The 19,683-nt window shown below is 38.7% G+C and overlaps 1 protein-coding gene across 1 annotated transcript; it reads right to left on the reverse strand.

Annotated features, from left to right (window-relative positions):
- Positions 1-8,806: 8,806 nt before the first annotated feature.
- Positions 8,807-10,434, reverse strand: LOC149233328 (putative anthocyanidin reductase). The gene is made up of 5 exons (XM_089379731.1): positions 10,218-10,434; positions 9,968-10,137; positions 9,675-9,875; positions 9,213-9,586; positions 8,807-9,115 (listed from the first exon to the last, which is right to left on the reverse strand). The coding sequence occupies exons 1-5, from the start codon at positions 10,357-10,359 to the stop codon at positions 8,974-8,976; spliced, it is 1,029 nt and encodes a 342-aa protein (XP_089235857.1). The 5' UTR covers positions 10,360-10,434; the 3' UTR covers positions 8,807-8,973.
- Positions 10,435-19,683: the final 9,249 nt, after the last annotated feature.

The raw sequence follows: 19,683 nt of genomic DNA on the forward strand, positions 1-19,683 counted from the left end.
AGCAAATAGTTTGAGAACGATCACAATGAAGACTTTGTAATTAATGACATTCTTATTAATATTCACATTTTCTATCATTTAACACTATTACATTGTCACTTTGCATTCAAAATTTTTATTGCACCATTTTCATCATTCAAGTTATTAGCAGTCTCTAAACTAAGGTAACTAAGTAAATTTAAAATTGAAATGACCATATTAAACTTAGACATATTTAACATATTTAAGATTATTAGAATAATTAGATGTTTAACAAATTTTGTGTGACCATGGACGATTCAAATCAACCTAGATCCATCTTAACCCTAGATCTATCAAGTGCCAAGAGGGATCAAATCTTTCAATACACAAACCTTTCCGAAGTTTTGCACTGAAAAAATGATGTTTGCACCTCGAGAGATTTGATTCATCTTAGCACTTGATAAATCTAACACTAAAATGGATCTAAATTGATTCATCTTAGCACTTATAAATCTAACATTAAAATGGATCTAAATTGATAGTTGTGTTGACAAATAATTTCAATCTCATGCATTTTTTGAAAGTTACACACATATTTCCTTTATATGGTGGTACAACCACAATGTTTAAATCACTTTTGGGATGAATTCGTTCTTGAAAATATTAAGTTAGGTGATCTAAAATTAATGTAAAGTATGGACATTTATGAAAACAAACGATGTTATCAATATTAAATTAAACAAATTAATTAAAACTATGTATTTTTAAAAATCTCCAACATTCGAGGCTAGGCAAAAATAAAAATTTATTAGCCATATTTTAACTATGGGTTGTTATTGCCCAAAAAACAATGGAAATTCTCGGACCATCTAGATAAAATTTGGTAGGTTTTTTTTGGAAATCTGAGTTACAATTACCAAGTTTCAAAAATTTGGGAGCCCTAGAAATTTTTTATGGTGCTGAATCCATTTTCACCATCAAAATTTTATAAAAATTAAACCCTTATTATAAAACTTAAACTCTTACTATTTTATGGAAAGAATATCTAATTTATAAGATGTTACACATTTGCAATTTCTTAACCTAAAGTAAACCACAATTTATTGAAATCAATTATACTAAATGAAAAACCCTAATTTCACTGTTAGTTTTAATCAGCTTTTTTCTAGAAAGAAAATCTTGATATTATATTGAGGATATATAAAACAAAATGTTCAGATAGTTCTGAATGTGTTTTGATGAAAACTCCTGATACTACCGATAGACTGCATCTCAAAACCAAGTTGAGCAGATAACCATCATGTAATATGTACATGTTAACAGCATTTTCAGAAAGAAACAAAAAACCATTGAAACCATTCAGCTGATCGGAAGGTAAAGAGCAGTGACAGATGATAGAACAAATTTGGCGGATAAAGAAGAGTCCTCAAAAATTTTTAGGTTCCGCCACCTCCAAAGTGACCAGATGGTGATGGGAAGAATGGGCCGGAGAGTGTTTTGGCGCCCCCACCAGGCAAACGCTGCATCCACAGAGATGAAGTTAAGATGTTGAAAAGAGAAAAACTGTGCAAGGTCATACCAGATTTGTTGTGTGACAGAGCATTTGAAGAAGAGATGGAAGTTTGTCTCCTCTTCCATATTGCAGAGAGCACATCTGCTGGGGCCATGCCATGACCGCCGCCTCAAGGAGTCCCAAGTTAAATTCTTGTTGAAAAGCACCAACCAGGAGAATAAGATAATCTTTAGGGGGCATCCAAGCTTCCACCAGAAGACTGGAAAGCGCCGATTTGTTGATGAGTTAGCAGAAATGAGATCAGAGTATATGTCCTTTACATTTGCATGTGAAACAGAGGAAGGAAGGGACCAGATCAGGTGGTCATCATTGGTGGATCGCTGTAAGCCTCCCTGCTGGAGAGAGGAAGATAGATCGGACCAAAGAGGGAGAAGGTCGATTGGAAGACCAATATCATCAGCATCCCGAAGCATGGGCGAAGGGCCGCACCATTCCTTTATGATTCGGTTCCATGTGAAGTAGCCAGATCTGCGGAGGAAGAAAAGAAGAGGTGGAGGAAACTGTAATGTTCCCCTGAAACCAGCGAAGGAGTCCAGACCTATGATAATCTTTCTGCCTGTGTATATTTTCCATTTTAGATTGCTGAGAAAATATTGTTGGACCCTTCTAAAACTGAGCCAGATTGCGGAGCCTCGTTTGATGCCAATAGAATCAAATCTGAACCAGAATTCAATTCCCCTGCCTCTTTGATATTTCTGTCGAATGATGTCGCTCCACGGATTGGTGCCATAAATACCCCTCCAAAGGGATTTACAGATAAGAGCAGCCCCAAAAATTTTGATGTTCAGTATGCCCCATCCATCAGAATTTTTCGGTAAGGTGAGAAGGTCCAGCTTTGCGAGATGAATTTTGTAACGCTCAGCCTTTGCTCCCCATATGAAGCTGGAAATAATTCTGTTGATTGCTTGGATAATGCAAGTCGGGAGGTGGAATAGGTGACCCCAGAAGACTGAAAGCTGAGATAGGACCGATTTGACGAGAACTACCCTGCCTCCTAAAGTGAGGGTGCGGAAACTCCAGAGAGTGAGCTTATTGAGAAAACGATCTACGAGCCAGCGCCAGTCCGACGACTTGTAGGAGTGACCTTTTAAACTGAACCCAAGATACTTTATTCCATCTGAAAGTGGCTTATATTGAATGTCGAAAATTTGGGCGATCCGGCAGATGAGGTGTTCATCAACACCATTATGGTAGAGAATTGTTTTTGCTTTGTTCATGGCCAGCCCCGAAGCTTTGTGAAAACGATCCAGGATGGATTTTATGCATAGCCAAGTAGCCATGGAGAGCATAGCAAATATGAGCACGTCGTCGACGAAGAGGTTGTGAGACATCTTGATGTTCTTGCAGATCCTTATCGGAATAATTTCTTTCAGAGCCACAACACGATTGATATGAAGACTCGTGGCATCAATCGCAAGGATAAAGAGGAGGGGGGACAGAGGGCATCCTTGCCGAAGGCCCCTCTCGGCCTTGAAGAAAGGGGAAGGCCGTCCATTCACCAGAATTGCATAGTTAACATTTTCAATGCACCCCATAATCCAGCGGATGACAGCAGGAGAAAAACCAATTTTGGCAAGGAGACATTGAAGATATCCCCAATCGATAACATCGAAAGCCCGCTGCAAGTCAATTTTCAGGATGGCTGCTTTGGTGTTATTGACGGAAATGGAATGGAGGCATTCCTGAGTGGAGGCGACAGCATCATGTATGTTACGACCCTTGAGGAAAGCATGCTGGTTAGGAGAGAGATGGCGGGCCAGTGTTCCCTTTATTCTAAGAGCAATGATTTTTGTGATGATCTTGAAGGAGATGTTGCAAAGGGAGATAGGGCAGAAATCAGAGAAGGATTCAGGCTGATCTTTTTTTGGAATGAGGGCAATGAGAGTGGAGGAGGTTAGGCTGTGGATTTGACCAGTTTGTCTAGAGGCGTAAACCATGCTTAGAAAATCATTTTTAAAGAGGTCAAAAAAGTGAGTAAGGAAACCAATAGTCCAGCCGTTCGGTCTGGGGGCTTTGTCCTTTTTGAAAGTTTTCATGGCGTTGAGGAGTTCGTTCTCATCAACAGGACGGAAAATTTCCTCATTCATATCGTGATCAAACATCACAGGCATAGGGTCAATCCCCCATCGGATATCACTGAAAGTAATATCATTTGATCTGCTATACTGTTTGTTGAAAAAACTTACCGCGAGCCGAGTGATGTCCTCGTGCGGGACAGCCTCATTCCCCTGTTCATTATTGATTTTCCAAATGTAGTTCCTCTCTCTACGAGCATTGGCAAACTTGTGGAAGAATTTTGTGTTTTTGTCACCCAATTCAAGCCAAGTGGCGCGGCTTTTGAGCCTCCATTTTTCTTCGTCCAGTTTTAGTAAGCAGAATCTTCTCTTCTCCAGAACCCTGATGCAAGCTTTCCTCTCGAGAGAGCAGGAGAAAAAATCAGTGGATTCCATAATGGACTGTATTTCTTGTTGAACCCGATTTAGGGCTGCCCTGTCTTCCTGGTGTCTTTGGAACTACCATTTTTTCACCAGGTCCCTGAGCTCGGATAGTTTTTCCCTGAAAGTGGAAAAAATGAAATTCGTTTTCTCCCGGTCCTTTATATCTTTCCATGTTGTCTGAACAAAAAGATTAAAGGCAGGGTTCAGGAGGAGACTATTATCAAACTTGAAAGAGTAGCCTCTTTGAAGATCTTGTCAGGCCACGATAAGAGAATGGGGAGGTGGTCAGAGATCATGACATTCTCCACAGACAGTTTTGGAAGGCCTATTTTGTCGATGAGGCTGAAATGGATGAACACCCTGTCCAATCGTTTGGCAATGTAGGCATTACCAACTCTACCATTGGACCATGTCGGCCTGTTCCGGACAGGGATGATGTCAACCATGTTCCTGTTTATCAATTTAGAGGTGATGAGGTCCGCCAAGGCACTGTTTATCTTGCCCTTCCCCCAAACCTCGTTTGAATACAAAACATAATTTGTATCTCCCGCTATGATCAGGTTATTTAGATTGAAAAGGTCAGAAGCAAAAACCCTGTTCCAGAAAGAAATACGGGATTTATATGGGGCATATAGATTGAGAATGTTGATAGGAAAATCAATACCACGGATTGATACTGATATTAGAATTCCAGCAAAGCAACTGTAAGCCTTTGCCTTGACCTTTGTCGGATCCCAAAGGGAAATCATGCCACCCGAAAGCCCGGTCGCCTCTGTAGCAGCCATGTGCCAGGAGGGCAACATCTTACGAAAATATGACAGTGAGTCCTCCTTTCCATGCATCGTTTCCTGTATTAGAAAAATTGAGGCCCTGGAATGGAAGAGGAAATTCTTTAGCGTGATGAATTTTGGGTCCACGCCAAGACCGCGAATGTTGAAAGATAAAACAGAGATCATTTTGGAGATTTGGCAGCCTTGCATGCTCTAAGGGGCTGTGAAGACGTATCATCAAGAACAGGGACCTCAACAAGAGATAGATTTCGGATGCCTTCATTTGTTACAATGGTTTTGCCTTTGAAGTGTCGAGAGCTACCCCGACCCCTCCGCCGGACCGTAATATTTTTGGCCGATTCCGGGCTTATTACAGGCGAGCAAGGCCCAGGTTTGTGGATCGTCAGGGGTTCAAGCTGAAGAGAAGCCCTGGTTTGCAACAGGTCGAGATCGTTGTCAAAGAGATTGACAGGGGAGGAGAAAGGGGAATTTGGAGGGGTGGGACCAACAGAATGTAATTTCCCCTTCCCTTTGTCTAGCCTGGCCCCCGGGGACGAAGAGGAGATGAGAATAGGGATAGATCTAACAGAAAAGTCTTTTGTGGGCGGTGGTATATATTGTGGGACGGGGGAGAAAGTCTTTGGGTCCGCCGGCTGTGGAGAAGGAACAGGGGGGTCATCAAAGGGTTCAGTGAAAGGAGGGGAGTGCATGACAGAGGGGGGGGCTTGTGTCGGGTGGAGGGGGGAGGGTGGATTACTATGGGCCCGGGATTTCACAGGGGAGGAAGGAGACGATTGGCTGCCATTTAGGAAAGATTTCCTGTGGCCTTTCCTGTTCGCATATAATTTAGCGCTGGGACAATTTCTTACCAGATGACCTGTCTTTTTGCAAGCAGCACAACGGAAAGGGCTTCCCCAAAAATCCAATATTTGGGAGATGGATTGATCCTTCCAACTGATTTCAATATGGTCGGGGAATCCCCCCCTATATGTTCTCTGGATAAGAATCCAGGCAATTCGCTTATCTCGTTCGCCAAGGCACCAGGGGTCAACATAAATAAATCGGCCAATTGCATTGCCAATCATCTGAAGGGATTCCGGAGACCATAGTTCCAGAGGAAGATTTGGGCATTTTACCTAGATTAAGTTGTTAACCGGGGTGTTTTTCAATGGATTAAAACCCATGTACCACCTATGCATAGCAAGGAAACTGCGCTTATAAACCCAAGGCCGACAAAGGATTGAGCTTGCATCTTCAGTCGTGAGGAAGTGAAACCAATACCAGTCACACATGAGACTAGAAATAACCGGAACATATCCAATGACCGGTTTCCAATATTTGGCTATCCAGGTCCTCATTTCGGCGTCGGACATTTCGGGGAAATGCCATTTTCCAACAAGAGCGTTTTGCTGAAGACTTTCTAGTCTTTCATCCAGCTGGGCGATGTCGATCCGGATCGCACGTGGAGGGGAGGAGGTATTCGCGGCCTTGTGCTGCCTTTTGGGCCCGCGATCCATATTCTTGTGACGTGGAGTTACTTTAGGCAGAGATGGATTGACAAGCAGACTGTTCATGGTTGCCAGGGTGGCAGATGACCACGCGTTCTCCGCATTGACGGTGGCATTGATGAGGTCCTCTGATGCAATGGAGTCGTATGCTTCCTCCATGAACCGCCAAAAGGGGCACAACCGAGAAGGAAGTATGAAGGAGGAGTATAAAAATGGACTAAGTCGAAGGTTCTGACAAGACTCAAACACCTTTCAATTTCAGCCTATGGCGAGATTAAATGTTCCAGCAAGTGAAATAGAAGAAAGGATCAGAGGAACGGACTTCGATGTACGGAGGACAATTCGAAATCCTGAAACCAATAGATATACTTATTTGATATAATTTTTTCTTTCCATTTTATTCACAATCTAATATATGAAACCAATAAAATAAGGTTACGTGAAAAATAGTAAATCTATTTAAATTTTATCACCAAATTCTATTAAAATAAATAGATATCTTATGTATCACCAATTTTTATTAAAATAAATATATAAAATAAAACGATTAGAAAACACCAAATAAAATTTAAACTGATTAACCGAATTTAATTAACAAGCGCTGAGAAAATACTATTGAAAAAATGCTATCACTTTCGACATGATAATCTAATCCTATTCTTAGGATCAACAAATGGTTCGGGTTCATCACAGGACTGTGATTAGCGTTACAACTCGTTCTGGTTCATCACAGGACTAAATAAATAAAATAAAACAGTTAGAAAACACCAAATAAAAATTAAATTGATTAACTGATTTTAATTAACATGAGTTGAGAAAAATACTATTGAAAAATGCTATCACTTTCGACATGATAATATAATCCTATTCTTAGGATCAACAAATGGTTCGGGTTCATCACAGGACTGTGATCAGCGTGACAACTCGTTCTGGTTCATCATTGTTGTGAGATATGATTTTCTAGTGGAGTAGATAGGTTTATTTTATATTTTACTTAAAAAAAAATGTTATCACTTTCTATATGATAATTTTATTTTATTTTTACTATCAATAAATGGTTCAGGTTCATCACAGGTTTGTGATTAATATGATACTTTGTGAATCTGGAACATGATTAGTGTGAGATAGGATTGTTTAGTTGAGTAGAGAGGTTTATTTTAAAGTCTAGTATGAGGGTTATGTGTAATTTCGTCCGTTTTTAATTTGGAGATGATAGGTGTCCTTAAAATGTAGTGTGAGAAAAATTTAGCAACTAAAAGAAAATTAAGATATTATAATGAGGTCATCAACCCCACCCGAAAAGATCAAAAGTATCTTTCAGCTCAGAGAAGAAAAATAATATAGCCAAAATTAGAAGGAACTCTCCATAGTGAAACGGGTGGTTGGGCGGTTCCTATAACACGATGGATGGAAAGGTTCTGCCATCTTTGTGAGAATATGAACATCGAGGATGAAAATCACTTCCTCTCCTCTTACAATGCCCCGGGTACAACTACATTATACAACCACATTAGATTTCAGCTTCAAAATCTTTGTTGCAATACTAACCTTCCTAGCTTTTTACGTTGTCAAAATTATAGTGAGCTCAAAATTATAGTGAGCTTGGGAGGCTTCTCTCCAAGAATTTTGAGCATAGGAATACTTTTACGTTGTCAAAATTATAGTGAGCTCGAAAGGTTTCTCTCCAAGTATTTTGAGGATAGGAATAAAATCTTAAATCAAACTAAATAATTCGTTTCTTTAGGTCCAATAGACCAAGGTTTGGTCTAAGTGGACGTTAACCATCATCATCATCAAAAGAATATTTTAAATGAGGTCCATACTCAAGAGATGATAAGTGTCCTTTAAAAAAATACTTTAAATGAAAAATATTGCCAGCTATAATAAAAACATAAATCATTATACATATTTGATTAGTTTTAATTAAAGTCATTATACAACATTAATAATTACATTTTCATTATGACCACATGGTTAGTTGAATTTCTCTCTTTAGTTGATAAATAAAACATTTTGATATCCATATTAAATAATAAAATTTTATATAAATTTACATAGTTAAAATAATTAAAAATTACAAAAAGCTTGTATTTATCTGATAAATATTTCAATATAAAACTTAAATAAATTGTTTGAATATCCGTAAAACATTTCAAATTATATATATGTTTATCATAGTAAAATATTACAATGCTCAAAAATAAAAAGTAATTAAAAATAAGATAAAATATGTAAATCATATAATTTTTAATATAAAATATTAATAATAATAAACTATCCTAAAATATAATTTAAACAATAAAAATACACATAATTTATAGAGAAATAAAAAAACACTATAAATCTGTATTAATCATTAATTTAATCACTAAAAAATAATTTTAATAAATATTTCTTCAACTTTTGCATTCTAAAAATTAATTTATATATAATAAAATTTATCCTCTTTACCCTTGATAGATCGGTGAATGCATCTATAATAGTTATATTAAAAATGTCATTAGTACTTCAAATAAAATTTGATTTTATAATAGTTATATTAAAAAAGTCATTAGCTACCTCAAATAAAATTTGATTTTTAATAAAAAATAGAAATGCAATATCAAATCTACTTCCTTTCCATCCGTAAACAAATTTATAAATAACGAAATCATCACAAACCCCAAACCCACCACGGTTTTACACCGCTTATAACACATCCCTTTGTGTTTAGTACTCTTCCTTTAATTAATCAATCCCTTGCTCTTCAAGTACTCCACAGAGTCATCGTAGATCTCATCAACGCCAAATTTGAAGGAGAAACCACTCTCCACCAATTTCTTCGATGAAATGTTCACCTTTGGGGTATCTGCCACATCCTCAAACCTGGACGTATACACACAAACATTCAATTGCTCAATACTCGTATATACATACATATCTAGACAATAGGAGGCGTTACAATACTGATAAGGATGCTTACTGGGTTGGCACATTGTACTGCGGATAGCGTTTTGACAGGTAGCGTGCAAGGTGTGGAACGGAGGTGTTGATTGAGCAGCAGATGTAGCGCCCCTCTGCAGAGGGGTTCTCCATCAAGAAAATATGAGCGCTGGAGAGATCGTCGACGTGTACTAATGGTATACACCCTGCTAACATTTGGAAGCCCTTAAATCGCTGCAACAGGTATGGGTTGCCAGTGATGAGAGAGAGGGCCGCCTGAACACTGTCTGGTACGTCTGGGGTAATCGAAGAGCCGACTACAAGCACAGGGACGATGGTCACCACATCCAGTCCATACTCCTTCCCGTATTGGAGAGCTGCTCGCTCTGCCAGAATCTTGGAAACCCCATATTCCTGCACCATCAAATAAATGATGTCTCTTAGGTCATAGAATCAAAAAATTGGATATCTTGTAGGTTATCTTAGGTATGTATGTACCCACCCAGGAAGAGGGCTTTTTAGTCCGCAGGGAATCAACGTCCGTCCAGCGGGATTCGTCAACGATCCGATCCTGCTCCACTGGGTCGTGGTTCATAAACGTAGCCGCAGACGATGTAACCACCACGCGCTTCACAGTTTGGGCTTTCGTGCACGCCCTCAGAACACTCATCGTTCCCTCTACGGCCGGCCTTATCACATCGTTCTGCCGGAACACGAATTATATATAACAACATTTAGGTGTGTTTGGTACCATGAATTTTGAAACTTAAAAGGAGATTAATTAGAGGGCTTTACCTCTGGATCTTTGGGTGCCAAATCAACGGGAGATGCCACATGAAAAACTCCGTGGCAGCCGGCAACGGCGGCGTCGAAACTGCCGTCTTCCAATAGCTCCGCTCTGAAGAGCTTCAGCCGTTCCGCAGCCCCGGGAATTTCCAGGAGATGGCGCACCCTCGCTTCGTTCTCTGTGCATCCACCCAATAATATGCTTCTTAAACGTACTGAAGAAAGGCAGAAAGCTTTCTGAATAAGAGAAGATGCGAACCTGGGTAGCGCGCTGTAGCATGAACAGTGTAACCGTTGTGGAGTAAACGCTTGACGAGCCAGGAGGCCACGAATCCTGTCCCTCCCGTCACGCAGAAAGTAGATGCTTGACAGGCTTTAACATTGGTTGTTCCAGCGGCCATTTTCGGTGTAATCGGTGGTTCCTTTTTCCTTCTAGTGATATCTTTGAAGGACTGAGGAAGAGAGATAGAGCTTTACAATCAGAGAATGCAAACGTCAGCCCAATTAATGTGTGAGGTTTATTTCGCCACGTCTACAGTTGTAAAGTGTGGCCACAAAGCGCTCGATACATCTGAAGAAAAGTTCTTCTGGATGAACTTTCGAACGTGCCATGCGAGACCTGGTCACTGGGACGAGTCAAATGTGTCACCAATTTCGGCCCTACTGGTACAAAAAATTCGAAAATTCGTGTGCACGGTTAGGTTTACGTCCTAATACGTTTTTAACACGGTACGAAATTTTTCATTTTTTAAGATGTGTATAGTTGAAAAATAACACGGTACGAAATTTTTCATTTTTTAAGATGTGTATAGTTGAATTTTTCCCGTATCGAATCAAATTGGAATTGGAATTGGAATTCGAACTTGAACTCGAACTTAGTAATTATGGTCAACTTAATATATGTCAATTTTATGGATGTCATTTTTCATTCTTCATCATTTTTTTTTCAAAAAGTGAAAAAATCTATAAATTTAGTAGTCAAATCAACGGTGAGGATAATATCTCTGGCTGCTATTTTCGAATGTCAATTGACGCATCACTGTTATAAAGGAAAACCACGCCGCTTGAAATAACCTGCTAGTAGTTCCTTAGGGAGCAGGCTTTCACTCTTACCAGATCCTTCTCGGACTTGAACGTTAACCTATTTCCTTAGGTATGAGGAAGACAAACTCTTAACCAAACAAAAAAATCACGCTTATTTAGTAAGTTAAGGTTAATTTAATATTTATAATAAATAATATTTATAATAAATTTAGTTAACTATTATTTGTGGATATGCATATCTATTTCTAACTAACGGGATGTGGGCTTACTGTTTTTTAATTAAAAAAAGAATGAACAGAAAGGATTTGATGTCACTTGAATATTCTTTGCTGGGATTTCACCCGCTCCTCTCCCCTTATTTAATGAATATTTTAATAACGAAACTAAAATGATTTTGCGCGGTAGTCTATTCCTTTGCCCACATCGACCCATAATCAAAAGAGATCTCGCTTCATTTCAATCGACATAGGTTTGAATTCGCCTCCTCAATCTTCCATGAGCGCTCCATATGGGGTCCAAGTGTACCGTGCACACCGATTGGCTTCGTTGTACCATCAAACAAATCGTGAATGGCTTCGCTGTATGTTTAGTGTCGTGAAATTGACAAGAATTGCAGCTGTAGATCGACACTCTTTGGCGTATTAATCTATGCATTGATTGGTTATGCAGTAACCCTCAACATTGGCGTTAGTATTGAAATACCGAGTGTTCTTATTGGAATTGGTACATCTCAGCCACCGAGTGTCCCTTAGGGACTTAGAGAGAGTTTCTCCAATTTTTCTAGTTGCATAATTCACTTTGTTTGAGGTGGTAAAAAATGCATTTAGAAAGAAACCTGAGGTAGCTCTTAGACTCATACAGATGCATTTCCATGATTGTTTCATGAGGGTAAGTAATTTCTTATGTTCATACAATAAACATAATTATTTACTCCCATGAAATTGTATTAGGTTTCTTTCAATATTGTTGAAAATGTAATTTCAACAGCGCATGAGTTGACCCGTGAAGCAGCATTTAATTCGCCAAAACTGCTTCTGGAAAACCTCTAACACATATCGGACCGCTTTTGCTGTGAAGGGGGTTTCGTGCAATCAGCTCTGATGCAATGAAATGCCTCCACGCGTCCTCTGTACCTTCTGCAAAACCACTGCTCCATGGGAACTAACGTTGGGCAAACAAAGGTCTTCTAAAATCCACCTCAACCTTTAGATTCCATGAGAGCAAATCAACGGTCGGACTTCACAAACCTGCAACAAATAAATTTTAACAAGGCGGAAAAGTTTTTGTTTGAGCCGCGTAAAAGTATTTAATGCAAAGTTATTGTGATAGGTAAAAGGTTGGTCTAAACTTTTAATTATAATGTTCTTATCTCTTACGGAGGTATGGGTAAGAAAAAGTATGTAATTTTTTTTGGTTGCATTAACATAGTATGTATTATATGTTTTTTGTTTGTTGACCATTTAGTAATGAAGCAGCATAACGCACAGCAGTGTGTGTGTGAATGAAAAACAGTGTGTGTGTGAATGAAAAACAGAACGAAGACAAGACCAGAGAATGATGTGGGGAATATAACTCACAGCAGTGTGAAACATAAGAAAAATCAGGGTTGAAATGTAACGGTTGTGTGTTGCTAAAAGGAAGGGAAGAATGCACAGTAGCATGAATGACTGTGTGAGTTTTCATTTTTGAAAATGAAATGCAATGTAAAAAATTTACAGCATATGAAAAATTGTTTTACAGCGGTATATGTAAAAGATTTTTACACCAGTAAATGTAAAAGGGACTTTTACACACCAGCAATGTAAAATCTCATGAGGAGAATTTCTTTTTGGTGAATCCTCTGAGTGAAAGAGGATGAAGTTTGTATCAGGCATTATATTTTAATGAATACAAATCTTTTTGTGTGTGTGTAATACTCTGTTCTCATAAATTTTTAAGCTTCCCTGTGTTAAAGAAACATAGCATCATAGCATTATCTTTGTGTGTGTTCAGCTTGTTTGTTTTTGGGATTTTACCAGAAAAATCCCCAACAGTCTTTAAAGGTGTTAAAGAAGCTGAAGGGAGGAGTTTTTTTGTTGCAGTAGTAAATCTTCTCCAGCAAAGTGAAGTCTCAGGCAAAAGGATTCAGGTATTTCTCAAAGTTTTTTTTGTGTTGCTGAAGAAACAGTCAGTTGTTTTAAATATACAGTCAAGAATTTGAAGCATAGCTGAGAATGCAAGGAATGGTCAGCACAAGCACCAGTATGGGTATGTTTAACACCCAACTCCCACAGTTTAATGGGAAAAACTATGACTATTGGTCCATAACCATGAAAGCCCTATTTGTCTCTCAAGATTTATGGGAACTAGTTGAAGATGGGTTTGAAGAACCAACAGATGAATGTGGTTTAAATAGGTTAACTCAGGCAGAGAAGGATCTGTTGAAGAGTAATAGGAAGAAGGATTCAAAAGCCCGTGTGTTTTTGTATCAAGCAGTAGACCAGAGTGTGTTTCCAAGGATAGCAGCAGCTAAGACATCCAAAGAAGCATGGCAAACTCTCAAGACAGCCTATCAAGGCATGGAGAAAGTGAAGACAACAAAACTACAATTGCTGAGGAGAGATTTTGAGAATCTGAGCATGAAGGAGTTAGACAACATTGACTCATTCTTCACACATGTGATTGGTCTCGTCACACAGATGAGGACTCACGGAGAAACCCTTGAAGAAAGGAGGATTGTGGAGAAACTATTGAGGGTCCTACCCTCAAAGTTTGATGTGATTGTCACCACCATAGAAGAGACAAAGGATCTCTCAAACTTTTCAGTTGATGAGCTTCATGCATCACTGATAACACATGAGTAGAGGTTGAGTAGAAATGAAAACTCATCTCTAGAGCAAGCCTTCAAGACCCAGATGTCCTTTGGAAGAGGAAGAGGTTAAGGCAGAGGACACAAGAGAGGAAGAGGCAGAAGTCAAAACAGAGGTGGAAGGAACAGCCCAGCAAATGCCCAAGGAAGAGGCAGCAATCCAAATCAGAACCAAGGCCAAGGCAGCAGCCAATAAAGAGGACAACATCATGCTCAAGGACAAAGTTATGAAAAATCCAATGTCCAATGTTATTATTGTAAAAAATATGGGCATTATGCCAATGAATGTAGGAAGAAGCAGCATGACATGACTAATAGATTTAGTGCAAACATTACTAGAGAAAACATCAGCCAAGATAATGTGTTGTTAGCTTGTAATATGGATGAAACAAATAGTGAAGACATATGGTTTTAGACTCAGGTTGCAGCAACCATATGACAGGAAACATAGCCCTCTTTTCTGCTCTAGATCAGAATGTGAAATCACAAGTTACACTTGGCACTGATAGCAAAATTTCTGTTATGGGAAAATGAGAGGTAAAAATATTTACAAAGAAGGGTGAGAAGAAAACCATAACAGATGTCTACTATGTTCCTGGAATAAGATGTAACCTCTTGAGTATTGGACAGCTTGTTCAGAAGGGTTATTATATTTCCTTTGAGAATGATGTGTGCACCATCATGGATATAGCATCCAGCAAACGATGCATTGCTGAAGTGAAGATGACAAGGAATAGGATGTTCCCTCTTAGAATAAGGGCAGATTTGAAAAACAAATGAGAAATTGCAGCGGTCACCCAAGAGGCTTTCCAAAGTGTACCAAAGGATGAAAATTGGTTGTGGCACTTGAGATTTGGACATCTCAACTTTGGAGGTCTTAACTTGTTGAGCAGAAAAGGAATGGTAAGAGGATTACCATTGATAGAGAAACCGGACAGCCTTTGTGAAGGCTGCATATTGGGGAAACAACATAGAGAAAGTTTTCCATCAGGCAAAAGCATAAAGGCAAAAGCACCCTTAGATATTGTCCACTCAGACTTATGTGGACCAATACAAACTCCATCATTAGCAGGCAGTCAATATTTTCTAATTCATTGATGATTTCATCAGAAAGATTTGGGCTTATTTCCTTAAAAACAAAAGTGTAGTGTTTGAAAATTTCAAAATTTTAAAGCACTTGTGGAAAACCAAAGTGGGCTGCATATCAAAGTTTTGAGAACTGATAGAGGAGGTGAGTATATCTCCAAGGAATTTCTACGGTTTTGTAGAGAAAATGGGATTCATAAGCAATTTAGAGCTAGGTACACCCCACAACAAAATGGAGTTGTTGAAAGGAAGAACAGGACCATCATGGACATGGCGAGGAGCATGCTAAAGGCAAAGCATTTGCCAAATGATTATTGGGCTGAAGCTGTAAATTGTGCAGTTTACATTTTGAACAGGTGTCCTACAAAAGCAGTCATGAACAAAGTGCCCGAAGAAGCATGGAGTGGGAGAAAGCAAGGTGTCACCCACTTGAAAGTTTTTGGATGTGTGGCCTATGCATACATTTCAGATCAGCTAAGGAGGAAGTTGGACAACAAAGGGGACAAATGTATTTTCATTGAATACAGTGAGGAATCCAAAGCTTGCAAGTTGTATATCCCATCTACCAAGAAGTTTTTTGTCAGCAGAGATGTTCAATTTGTTGAGGAGGAAGCTTGGGATGGAAGCATAGAGAAAACCGTGAATGTTAAAAACTATTTGTCTCATGATGAAGATGATGAGGAGATGGCTGAAATACATCCCCAAACAGCAGCGCCAACACAAAGACAGCAAGGGACACCATTGAGGATAAATGAAAGTGCTTCTCCAAGCACACCACAAGGAGGAAATTCAAGTGCATCTTCAAGCACTTGCACACCAAATGAAAGAGGTAAGAAGTTTAGAAATCTAAGTGACATTTATGATGAAGGAATGAATTCCTTGTTTGCTTTGTATTTTCATGTTGATGATCCTATTCATTTCGAAGATGCAATTAAAGATAAGAAATGGATAGAAGCTATGGATGAAGAGATGAATGCCATAGAGAGAAACAAGACATGGGATTTGGTTGAGCTACCAAAAGGTAAAGAAGTCATTGGAGTTAAATGGGTCTACAAGACCAAGAGCAATGTTGAAGGCAAAATAGAAAGACACAAGGCAAGGCTGGTTGTCAAAGGATACAAGCAGCAATATGGGAGAGATTATGAGGAAACTTTCGCACCGGTTGCAAGAATGGAAACCGTGAGAGCAGTGTTGTCCATAGCAGCTCAAAACAAGTGGAAAGTTTACCAAATGGACGTGAAGTCAGCATTCCTAAATGGAGTGTTAATGGAAGAGGTTTACATTGAACAACCTCTAGGCTATGAGAAGAAAGGTGAAGAGCACAAAGTGTGCAAATTGAAGAAGGCTCTTTATGGGCTGAAGCAAGCACCAAGAGCATGGTACAGTAGGATAGATTCCTATCTACTGAAAAATGAATTTGAAAAGTGTGAGGGAGAACCCACCCTCTACATCAAAGAAAAAGATGGTAAAATTTTAATTGTAGTGTTGTATGTTGATGATGTGATTTTTACAGGTAAGGATGACCATCTCATTGAGAATTTCAAATCAGTCATGAAGGAGGAATTTGAAATGACTGACATGGGTTTGCTAAGATACTTCTTAGGAATAGAAGCACATCAAAATGAAAATGGAATTTTTATTTCACAAGCAAAATATGTAAATGAAGTATTGGGCAGATTTAACATGCAAGAGTGCAAGGCAGCAATCACTCCCACAGTGATGGGATTAAAACTCAGTAGAGAGGATAGCAGCAAGGATTTTGATCCTAGTTTGTACAAGAGTATAGTTGGCAACCTTATGTATTTAACCGCAACTAGGCCTGATATAATGTTTGTTGTTAGTTTAATTTCCAGATTCATGGAGAGACCAAAAGAGGCACATTGGCAGGCAGCAAAAAGAATTCTGAGGTATGTTAAAGGTACAAAAATGTTTGGAATTTTATATATTGTCTCAGAATGTTCAGATTTAATTGGATACACTGATAGTGATTGGGCTGGAAGTGTAGATGATTGGAAAAGCACTTCCGATTATGTTTTTCACATGGGTTCAAGAGCCATTTCATGGGCTTTTAAGAAGCAGTCCATTGTAGCATTGTCTACTGCAGAGGTTGAATATGTAGCAGCTACAACAACAACATGTCAAGCAGTTTGGATGAGAAGGATGTTGAGGAGCTTAGGCCAAGAGCAGGCAAAAACAACAATGATTTTTTGTGACAATAGCTCGGCTATTGCATTATCAAAGAATTCAGTGTTTCATAAGAGAACGAAACACATTGACACAAGGTTTCATTACATCAGGGAATTGGTGAACAATGGAGAAATTGTCTTAGAACATTGCAGGACTCAAGAATAGGTTGCAGACATTTTGACAAAGCCATTGGATCAGAAAAGCTTTGAATTTTTGAGGAAGTGTCTCGGTATGACTGATAACCCAGCAGTTGAAATTAAAGGGGAGTGTTGAAAATGTAATTTCAACCGCGCATGAGTTGACCCGTGAAGTAGCATTTAATTCACCAAAACCGCTTCTGGAAAACCTCTAACACATATCGGACCGCTTTTGCTGTGAAGGGGGTTTCCGTGCAATCGACTCCGATGCAATGAAATGCCTCCATGCGTCCTCTGTACCTTCTGCAAAACCACTGCTCCATCAGAACATAACGTTCGGCAAACAAAGGTCTTCCGAAATCCACCTCAATCGTTAGATTCCATGAGAGCAAATCAACGGTTGTCGGACTTCACAAACCTGCAGCAAATAAATTTTAACGTGGCGTAAAAGTTTTTGTTTGAGTGGCGTAAAAGTATTTAATGCAAAGTTATTGTGATAGGTAAAAGGTTGGTCGAAACTTTAATTTTAATGTTTTTATTTCTTACGGAGGTATGGGTAAGAAAAAGTATGTAATTTTTTTTGGTTGCATACGCATAGTATGTATTATATTTTTTTTGTTCGTTGACCATTCTGTAATGAAGCAGCAGAACGCACAACAGTGCGTGTGTGAATGAAAAACAGAACGAAGACGAAGACCAGAGAATGATGTGGGGAATATAACGCACAACAGTGCGAAACATAAGAAAAACCAGGGTTGAAATGTAATGGTTGTGTGTTGCTAAAACGAAGGGAAGAACGCACAGTAGCATGAATGACTGTGTGAGTTTTTATTTTTGAAAATGAAATGCAATGTAAAAATTTTACAGCATATGTAAAAATTGTTTTACAGCAGTATATGTAAAAGATTTTTACACCAGTAAATGTAAAAGGGATTTTTACACACCAGCAGTGTAAAATCTCAGGAGGAGACAGAGTAAATTTTGTTGAATTTCTTTTTGGTAAATCCCTCTGAGTGAAAGAGGATGAAGTTTGTATCAGGCATTATATTTTAATGAATACAAATCTTTTTGTGTGTGTGTAATACTCTGTTCTCAGAAATTTTTAAGCTTCCCTGTGTTAAAGATCGTGGAGAGAAATAGAGCATTGTCTCTGTGTGTGTTCAGTTTGTTTGTTTTTGGGATTTTACCAGAAAAATCCCCAACAAATATAAATGTGTAGACGTTTACATTGATTGACATAGCGAAGGGCAGGTGTTAACGGTGCTCGACCCGCCAACATTCAAGGGAGTCCCAGTATTGAATGGTAGTATAATGCCTTGACCTTGACCACGATAGCGCGCAGAGATAAGGATGATAACTTTAGACGAGAGAAAGTGTGTGACCTTAAGGAGAGTCAAGTGCGATCCATGAAGGCTCTAACACACAGAGGGGAAAAAGAAGTGTGCCCCATAGAAGCCTGTAATATTACGCAACTTGAAAAGAACGCATGAGCCGAATAATATAATAAGCTAAAATGCAGAATAGTCCACAAATTAAAGTGATGGGTTAATCCAACAACACCATCCAACAAGATTCATACAATTGCATACAAAGTAGTTCATAAGAAAATGTGCAGATTAAACAAAATACATTGCTAAAGCAACCAAATAGTCCAACTACAATAACAACATATGCATGAAAGCGTGTTGGCTCTGATATTATTATTATAAGTGAAAGTTCCATCCATACATACACCATTGATGACCACTAGCCCCAATAATGGAACATTACATTCAAGAACACCTACTCCTCCAAAGAAGTATACTTGCTTTACATTAGAGAGAACCCAACGTTCTTTACAATACTCCCAAGCCTTTTCTAAGCCTAAGCCTAGCCAAAAACTTGGATCCCAAAAGCCTTCTCTGTGAGTTATGAACTTCTATTTATAACAAAGGGTGGGGTGACCCTTCACATTCCCCTTTGTGACTCTTAGACTACCCTCATGACTCTTCAACTTCCTTACAAGTAACTAATTACATAACATGATGACCTTTCACATTCTACTAATGACACTTGGAATTTCACTTGCAACATATTTACAAATAATATTACAATTTTCACATGTCCCATGTGAGACAAAATAGGCAAGAGATAGACTAACAATACAAAACACTATTGTAACAACCCTGGTTAAAAATTCATATAATAATATATAAGACTACAATCATGGGAAACGTATTTCAAGTTGAATGGTGGGCGAAAACATCATAGCGGGTGTTCATTCAATTTATTATGGCTAAGGAAAGTGTCAAAGGAAATGGAAAAAGGCTTTGGAAACGCACGAGGCATTTATTGGCATTTTATTTATGAAAATAATGGAAATTAGGAGAAAAGGGAGGTGAAAGGTCATAGGTTGCATGTGAGGAGGAAATTGAAAGAAAATA

The sequence above is a fragment of the Pinus tabuliformis genome, chromosome J (genome assembly GCF_031772625.1).
Source record: "Pinus tabuliformis cultivar Carrire ecotype Pingquan chromosome J, CPIR1, whole genome shotgun sequence".
Classification (NCBI taxonomy): Eukaryota; Viridiplantae; Streptophyta; class Pinopsida; order Pinales; family Pinaceae; genus Pinus; species Pinus tabuliformis.